General features: G+C 67.8%; 1 protein-coding gene across 5 annotated transcripts; it reads right to left on the bottom strand.

Moving 5' to 3' along the window:
* Window positions 1–514: 514 nt before the first annotated feature.
* Window positions 515–8,542, bottom strand: SCNN1D (sodium channel epithelial 1 subunit delta). Of its 5 annotated transcripts, none has more exons than XM_057749571.1 (13): window positions 6,804–8,542; window positions 6,162–6,374; window positions 4,144–4,526; window positions 3,135–3,342; window positions 2,867–3,057; window positions 2,609–2,697; window positions 2,375–2,538; window positions 2,178–2,273; window positions 1,840–1,975; window positions 1,643–1,721; window positions 1,513–1,570; window positions 1,081–1,341; window positions 515–1,003 (listed from the first exon to the last, which is right to left on the bottom strand). In XM_057749571.1, exons 2-13 carry the CDS (start codon window positions 6,294–6,296, stop codon window positions 707–709), a joined length of 2,097 nt encoding a protein of 698 aa, XP_057605554.1. In that variant the 5' UTR covers window positions 6,297–6,374; window positions 6,804–8,542; the 3' UTR covers window positions 515–706. The 5 variants fall into 5 exon arrangements, with proteins under 5 accessions (XP_057605554.1, XP_057605547.1, XP_057605562.1 ...); XM_057749564.1 differs by having other exon boundaries at window positions 7,284–8,542; XM_057749579.1 differs by having other exon boundaries at window positions 1,840–1,957; window positions 7,284–8,542.
* Between the last annotated feature and the right edge of the window lie 215 nt (window positions 8,543–8,757).

Raw genomic sequence — 8,757 nt, 5'->3', positions numbered from 1 at the left:
TGGCCCCATGTCCTCCCATCCCCCCGCCGCCACAGTGTCTGTGCCTCCAAGAATGTGGAGGTGCGGTCTCAGGTTTTCAGCTCCCTCAGGGGATGCGGGCGTTACGACACACTCCAGCCACCAGGTAGAATCTTCCATTTTATTGCAAGGCGGCCCCAGGTCACTGAGTGCCTGGGCCTGGCCCTGCCCTTCCCCCTACCAGCCCTGAGCTGTGGGGGACTCTGCCTGATGCCTGCACACACCTACACGCGGATGTAGACAGAGGTGTTGATGTGCTGAAACACGCAGACGTGTGACGCTGACACCAGACACACTCCTGTGGGGAAGCCCCCCACCCCCACGCATGTGGGCTCACTCCCGCGCACGGGCAGACACCGTCACACCCAGAACGTGGGAATCCAGAGCGGTGGGGACACTCCCCTGTTCCCTGCCCCGGGCCTCCTTGAGACCTGTGAGGCCACCACTGGGCAGGCAGCTGGGCTCAGGAGAGGCCCTGATGTGCTGTGCGCTGCCCGCCCTTGGGCTCCAGTGCCACTGCTTCCTGGGCTCGGGCCTTGGCTTGGTTGGCTGGGGAGGCCCTGTGGGCTGGACTGGCCGGTCCTGGGCAGCCGGGAGAGCCTACTGCTGCCACGGCTCCTAGGGTCAGACCAGGTTCAGGCTGGTTCAGGTGTCGGGAGTCTCCGGGGTCCACCCTCGGCTGCATCCCTCAGCCGAGACTCCTGCTGGAGCCCTGGCAACCTCTTCGGAGGTGAAGCCAGCTGGGCCCTGGGGCGTGCGACGTCATGCCTGCAGCCGCTGGGCAACCGGCCGGCCTCTGGCTTGGAGCAGGCGCCCCCGTGGCTGTCCCGGGCTGGCCTCGAGCCCCGCGGAGCCGGCGGCAGCACAACAGCAGGGCCAGGGCTGCGGCGTCCAGCAGCAGCTCCAGCACCTCCACGACCGAGAGGACGGAGGAGCCGAACCACAGGCTCCAGAGGCTGCCCATGGCCGAGAGCAGCTGCGGCGCCTGCGGGTGGAGGCGAGCAGTGAGCGGTGCCCTGGGCGCAGGCCCTGCCCTGTCCCGGCACGCGGCCGGCGGCTCACCGAGTAGACGGGCGTCTCGTCCACGGTGCGGTAGTTGAGCTCCTGGTAGAAGATGTTCACCTTGGCCAGGGTGCCCCTGGGGTGGGGCGCGGGCGGGAGGGGCCGGGCCCTGGGCCAGCTGGGGAGGCTCTCCCCGGGGGCGCTGGAGGGCGAGGACGGCAGGGGGGGCGGCCGGGACGTGGCCTTGGCGGGAGGCAGCTGCGCCCGCCCAGGGCGTGGGCTCCGGTGGCCGGGCGTGTCCAGCAGGGCCAGGATCCAGCCCTGCACACACAAGGCTCGCTGTGGCCTCAGCTCCCCCCCCCCGCCGCCCACGCGCTGCGAGGCAGGGGGAGGGCAGGACCACGGGGACAGAGGCCAGTCCGGGTAGTGCTCTCTGCCCACGAGGCGCCCCTGCGAGTCCTCCCCTCACCCCCCACCCTTTCAGGGACTCACGGCCGACTTGGAGGAAGGCCACCTGGAGGTCCCAGCGGAGAGCTTGTATGAAGACTCCCTGAGAGAGACAGACCCTGTCACGTCCCTGCAAGGTGGCTCGCCGGACCCCACCCCACCATGCCCCGCTCACCTGCAAAGCTGGGGGCAGCGGGAGGCACAGGGAAGCCGGTGGGTCTGCAGGTCCTTGTAGAGGCGGTGAAAGCAGTGGCCTGGGGAGGGGGTCACGGACGGAACTGTTAGGAGTGACCCGGGAGCGGGGGAGTGGCGTGCCGCTGACGGGGCAGCGTGGGGCTCCGCCCCCAGCAGCCGGGGCGGGGCGGGGCTCACCCCAGGCCGGGTGCCGCGTGTAGCTGCAGTACTGCGCCCCCGCCGGCAGGGGGTAGAAGAAGTAGCCGCAGGAGCAGGTCTCCACCATGAGCTGCTGGAAGCAGGAGGCCAGGCAGGCCTGGGGGACAGCGGGAGACTGGAGCGGGGGTCTGGGCAGCCGTCCCTCTCCCGGGCCTGCCACCCGCCTCGCCTCCTTCCCACTGGCCTGTCCGCCCCCCACCAGCTCCCCACTCCTTGGGCTCTCCTGGCCTTAGCCTCCCCTGCCCACTCCCCAACCCCCTCCTGCCCCCTCCCCCCCCCCCCCCCCGCGCCTCCCTTCCCCCCACGCCCAGACTCACCTGCCTGGTGTAGGAGGTGTTGTATAGTAGCCGCACGTCCACACCTGTGCCGTCTGTGCAGTGCCCGTAAGGGCTCCCAAGCCGGTGCACCTCGTCCTGGGGGGAGGGGCTGCTCAGCTCTGCTGCCCTGCCCGGGAGGCCCCGAGGGCCCAGGGCTGGGCGAGGAGGCTGGGAGCCTGCGGGCTGGGGCGACCCACCTCTCGGATGCCGATGGTGGTCTCCGTCCCTGGCCGGACGCTGAAGCCCTGGTGCTCCAGGAAGGGCGCGTGGCCGCGCCTGTGGATCATGACCTTGACACCGGCCTCGGTGGACAGCAGCGGGAGATGGTCCTGCCGCTCAGTGCTGAGGACCAGGCTGATCCCTGGGGGAGGCCGGGCGTGAGGCAAGGCTGGCCCGACACCCCGCCCACACCCAGCCGGGCCGGCACTCACCATGGGTGACGCCCGGGCGCTGTGCAGCCCAGACACCATTGAAGGTATAGCAGCTGCCGTAGGTGGGGTGCTGGGACGTCTGGAAGTGCCTGGAACCAGGGGTCACGTTCAGAGCAGCACGTGCCCTCGACCCATCACCCTGTTGCGTGCAGCCCGGGTTTGCGGGGAGGGGACCACAGCTGCCTCATCTCTGGAGGGAGCGTGGGGTCGGCAGACCGCTGTGTGGGGCGCGGGGAGCGGCCACCCGTCTGCACTCACCGGGCCTGGCAGTCCTGGCCATCGTAGCGGCAGGACAGGATGAAGCGGCTGCCGTGGCTGTGGCGACTGTCCTTGTGGGTGGCGGGCAGCGAGGCCAGAATGTTCACATAGTGGAAGCGGTACCACTCCCGGGTGGCTGCCACGCCGGAGGAGTAGGCCCGCTGGATGCAGTCACTGCCGGCACTGTTACACTGGGGAGCACAGAGTCAGCGTGGGGGCGGCCGACCGGCCGTGTCCCGTGCAGGTCTCCCAGGGCTGAGACACTCACCAGTTTGAAGCCCACTCTGTTCTGGCCGCCCGGGGGGCTCAGCCTCTGCAGGCAGACCCTGCGGTCCAGCTGGAAGATGGGCTCAGGACCCGGGGCCTCAGCCCCTGGGGCATCCCTGCTCTCGCTGAAGTTGAACCGATACAGGGAGTAGATGTTCTCCCGGGCAAAGTCGTCCAGGGCCCACAGATGGTGGCGGGCTGCGTGTGGCCTGGGGGTGGGGTGGGGTGGGGTGGGGTTGTTGGTGATCAGCAGTGGAGTCAGAGCCGGGCCCCGAGGTCCCCGTGACAGCCGCGGGCACCGTGGGGAGAGCCATGCGGGCCCCCACAGACTGACCCAGATTTTGCAGAGAGGACAGTGCTCCCCTCCCCATCCCCCACCCCCGCCGCTGTCCTCAGAAGCCTAGAAGGGAGTTCTGAATTGGGAGCCAGGCTGCAGAGGGAAGTCAGACCCCCGGCCTGGCCTGCTACCACCCTCCATGGACCCCACTATCCTCTGGCACGTTCACAGCCCCTCCCTGTCTTTGCTCCAGGTGCCTCTCCACCTGGAGTGTTGCCCTGCTCCCTTCTCTGGGGGCCTACCCTTCTGGAAAGTCCTCACCCCTCCCCACCCCTCCCCAGGCTGCCCAGCGCCTGAGTGTCCCTCCAGGTGGCCCTGGTCACACCAAGATCCAGCTGGCTTAGGACTTCCCTGGTGGTCCAGTGGTTAAGACTCTGTGCTCCCAGTGCAGGGGTCCTGGGTTTGATCCCTGGTCAGGGAACTAAATCGCACATGCACGCTGCAACTGAGAGTTCAGATGCCACAACTAAGAAGCCTGTAAGCTGCAACTAAGAAGCCTGCCTGCCGCAACTAAGACCCAGCACAACCAAGTAAATAATAAAAAGAAAAAAAAAGATCCAGCTGGCTCTTCTTGCCCTTTAGCCCCAGGGGGAATGGGGTGGGGGAGGCAGGCGGGGGGGCTCCGGCTGTGACTGCACCTGGGGAGGGGCCCCCGGGTGGCCCCAGCGCTCACCGGTGTGGGTTCATGTCGCACAGGGTGACCGACGGGAAGAGCTTGCGCTCTGAGCGCACGGACACCGTCATGCTGACCGGGTAGCGCCAGTACTGCTCGAAGAGGAGCCCAAACTGCCAGTAGAGCATGCCCAGGGAGCCCACGAGCAGCAGCCCCCAGGACGCGGTCTTGAGGCGGTTCTGGCTGGAGCACACCAGGCGGATGGTGCCGTGGATGGTGGCGTTGGTGCAGAAGAAGGTGATCATCTCCCTGAACGAGGTGTGCAGCTCCACCAGCCTCTCCCTACGCTCCTCCTCGGGGGCTGGTGGTGGCGGCGGCGGCGGCAGCTGGAGGCACGTACAAGTCCCCGGCCCCCTACCAGCTGCTTGGGCCAAGGCTCCAGCCTGAATTCGAGAAGCAAGCCTCAGCGGGGTCCCAGCCCGCCGTCTGGCCTGACCCCACCCAAGTCTCCCCACCCAGGGCCATCGGACTTCCACTCTCTGTCCCTGGGAACTCCCGGGACCGTTGTGGCCCCACTGACGCTTGAGAGAGGCCCCATCAGAAGCTGGTCCACACGTGGGACCGACCCCGTGGTCCTCCCCTGTGATGACTGGCAGGACACCAGGCGGCCTCTGCAGGTGTGTCTTATCATGGCCAGGGCCCAGCCTGGGCAGTGTGGCAGGGACAGCAGGGGACATCGTGTGCCGGCCATGCCTGGCCTGGTTTGCAGGCAGGCTCGAGGCTGGGTGGGTCTCCGCTGCCATCTGCCAAGTGCGGCAGGGGCCTCTGGGGAGGGGCAGCCAGGTGACCTGCTCAGGGTGGGCCTAGAGCCCAGCGTTGCAGGTTGACTGGACTCTGGGCCTCAATGGCCTCCACCAACCCTCAGCAGCCTCACTTTCACTGGGGCTGATGGAGCCAGGCAGGTCTGGCCACATCTGGGCCAAGGGTCAGGCCTGTAGACACTGGGAGCTGCTAGCTGGGGTGGGGCATTGCCCACCAAGCTGAGTCCCCAGGATACTCAGTTCAGGGGCCTCGGGCTTCTGGAAAAGTAGGTGGCAGGCTGGTGGGGACCTGAGGGCCCCAGGGAGGTGGACCTGAGGCCTGCCCGGCCCCCAGTCCCACCTGGAGGCTCCAGCGTCCCAGGACCCAGGTCCCCCAGCCCGCAGGGCCACAGGGCCCTGACCAGATCAGCCCTGCTGGTCTGCGACACGCGCTGAGTCACCGCCTGGCCTCCTGCAGACTTTCCACACTGTCCCCATCTTGTCCTGAATCATTAGACCTCTCGCACCTGGCGTGCAGCCTCCCTCCTGGGCCTGGGCCGGTGCCTGGGGAAGGGGCTGAACCAGAGGTAGGGCCTGGTGCATCTCAGCTGGCACAGGCCAGCCCGGACACCCAAGCACCAGCCAGCTGCGTGGGGCCCAGGTACGAGCTGGGGGCGGTCAGCCCAGGCCTCAGGTTTGCGGAGGCGGCCTGGCCAGGAGCTGGAGCCAGGCGGGGTGCCGGTGGTGGGCCCGCACGCGCAGAGTGCCGCCCGCACGTGTGTCTGGTGACCACACCGAGCCCTCACAGGGAAGGCAGGGCCCTCAGCCCTGTGATACAGGCAAGGCAAAAGGGGCTCCAGAAGGTTCTTTCTGACTCCGGACCGGTCCCCTCCCACCCCAGGTGGGGCTGCCGGGCAGGAGGAGGGCAGTTCTGGAGCCTTGGTGCCTCCAGGGCTTCCTGAGATGGGGGCGGGGTCCTGACACTGGGGCAGATGCCCTGGGGCGACCGTGGGCATGGCGGGTCCCCAAAGCCCCAGCTGCGGCAGGAGAGGGGATGCATGGCCCCTTCAGACAGCACACGCACGCACACACGTGTGCACCTCACACACAGCAAGCCCTCCGTCTGTGGAGGCAGTGTGATGAAGGGGTGGTCGGCAGCCCCTGCCCTGGCCCAGCGTGTGCCGGCACTCCAGGTGGCATGTGGGACACAGCCCCTCCACTTCAGGCTGGGGTGACCCCGGGAGATGGCCTGCCCCCCACCTCAGGCGCCCCTGGTACCTCGAGGCTGGAGCCTCCCTGTGTGGGCATCTCCATCCTCCCGTGCTGGGTGGCTTCAATGGTGGTGACGGTGGCGGTGCTGGTGACGGTTCTAGCAGGTGACAACGCTGCTGTGGCCCAACGCTGGCCAGGCATCGCCTGTTTATAACAGGCTGGGCATGGGGCGTGGCAGCGGGGAGGGGCCTGACGGCGGCAGCCACACCTGCTCTGGTCCTGGAAGGGGAAGCCCTTGGTCGCAGGTGCGGGGGCCTCCCCACCCCCAGTGAAACTTTCTTGCCTGGCCCTGGCGGGGTGAGGGGCTCGAGGTTTCTGGAGGGTGAGGAGGGCCCCGGCAGCAGCAGACCCTGGCACAGCCGGCCCCCTCCCTGGCCACTCTCCTCCAGCCTGGCCTGCAAGGATGTCTCTTGCCTCCACCTGTCCGGCTCTGACCACGGGTGCGTGTGGCCGAGGATCACTGGGCAGGGGCCTCCACTCCCAGAACCCCGGTGTCCCCCAGCGCCGGCTGCTTAGCCCCTGGGACAGGCACCGACTGTGGGAAGGAGCTGGGGCCTGAGTGGGGAGATGGTGCCCCCAGGTCAGCCTCCCGGGAGGTACTCAGACCGCGCGCCACCCACGAAGATGGCACCGCACCCTAACACACACCGTCGGCAGGGTCCAGAGCCACCGTCTCGCAGGCCGAAACCCTAGGCCTCGGTGTGGTTCCTGAGGCCAGACGGTGTGCTGGAGGCAGGACAGCCCCCAGGGCGCCCCCCTTGGGACCCAACATGGCCCTAGCGTGATGGAGGCCTCGCCCTCCCGATGACTGGACCCTCCGCCTGGTCCCAAGGTCAAGGGGTCGGCTCAGGCCCTCTGCCCCTCCCCACATGGGCCCTGGGTTCCCGACACCCCACCCCAAGTCGGTGCTGAGGACCTGGGCTGAGATGAGGGAGGAAGCCCCCACCCCTGCTGGGCCCTTCTGGTGGGGCCTTGGCTCTGAGGAGGTGTGACGTCACCAGCCTCGTGGCTTTAGAAGGAGGCAGGTGGCCACAGGGCACCTCCGGGAGAGGGAAGTCGCGCTCGGGGAAGAGCTGGCCCTGGCCTGGACTCATCTGGGTGTGAGCGTGAATCACCAATGTCACTCACCGGCTGTGTGACATTGCCCAAGTTACTCAACTTCTCTGAGCCCGTTTCCTCAGGTACAAACTGGAGCTGAGTTTCCTCGAAGCTCAGAGTGAGACCAACTGATGTCACTGGGCCAGCGTCAGAGCCCTCCTTCCTCCTCCTGAGGTCAGCCCAGAGCCCGCCTCTTGGAGGGCAGAGATACAGAGACTGCGTCCAGAGGCCAGTAGCCCCCTCCTCTTGCCTCCCAAGGCCTCTCCAGGCCCCAGAGGAGCAGGAGGTGCCGGCTGGGGCAGGACAGGACGTTCCCGGCTCCTAGCGCGACGTGGGCCTGTGTGGCTGCTCCTTGACGGCTGTCTGTGGAAAGGGTTAGAGAAGGGACAGGCAGAGGGCCCCGCGTGCCCCGCCCTCGCCCCAGAAGGATGGCTGGCCCCAGCCTGCTGAGCACGGGCCCCGCTGGGCCTTAAAGTGGTGGCCTTCACTGAGGCTGGGCCTAGGGGCACCAAGGCATCCCCTTCTAGGCCAGGACTGCCCTGTAGACGGCGGCTGCCTGGGTCCCACCTTCAGGGACAGCTCAGAGTTGGCTCACGGGGGGTTCTGGTGCAACAGATGTGAAGTCTGAGCCCATGGACGCTGCATGTGTGTGGGATTCCCGGGGGGTGCAAGTGTGGGCATCCTCTCTGCCCTGGGGCTGGACCATCTGGAGTCCCTGCCCCCGGTGGGTAAGAGGCCTACTTGGTGCCGGTCCCCCAGGTGCTGACCGCAGCATCAGGCAGGGGATCCTGCCACCACAGAGGCGGGCAGAGTGTGTGATGTGGCCCGTGTGGCGCTCACGGTATGGCTGTGTGTCTCCGTCACACCTGCACTTGAAACACCCTAGCGCCTCAGGGTGGCCTCCCTCACATAACTCTCCACGAGCTAAAATCAGCTGGGCCTGCCCTGCATGGGGATGGCAGAGCCCTGGAGGAGGCAGGGCAGTGAAGGGAAGGCTGAGATAGTTTCGGAGCGTGGCAGCAGAAGGCGGGGCCCCGGGACCGCCAGCCTCCCCAGGAGGGAGGAGGGCCAGGGCCGGGGGACGCTTGCAGCCGGGACAGGTACCAGGCCGCCTTCCCGTGGGCCAGCCCGCCGGGTGCTGGACCTGGGGACCATGGGCACTTCCTCTGCTTCTGCTCCAGGCCTGGGGCCAGCCCTGCGGTGGCCACTCAGATCCTGCCTGAGGTGCCCTGAGTAGGCCAGACTCGGGGGTGAGCGTGGCTGCCTGCTTGCCCTCTGCCCGTGGCCATGGCTGGTGCTTGGCGTCCACCATCAATCGTCACGGGGTCAGTCACCTCGCTGAGCGGCGGTCTATCCCGAGAGGCAGTCAGGGTCATGGTGAAGGGGGAGAGCTGGGGGTCTGAACCCCAGCTCTGCTGCACGGAGCCGCGTGCCCTGCCCAGCGACGGTCCCCCTGGATCGGTCCCGGCTGATGACCGTGCCCGCCTCACGGTCAGCGCCAAGT

The sequence above is a fragment of the Hippopotamus amphibius genome, chromosome 1 (assembly GCF_030028045.1).
Source record: "Hippopotamus amphibius kiboko isolate mHipAmp2 chromosome 1, mHipAmp2.hap2, whole genome shotgun sequence".
Classification (NCBI taxonomy): domain Eukaryota; kingdom Metazoa; phylum Chordata; class Mammalia; order Artiodactyla; family Hippopotamidae; genus Hippopotamus; species Hippopotamus amphibius.
This window is presented reverse-complemented; position numbering and strand designations above follow the sequence as displayed.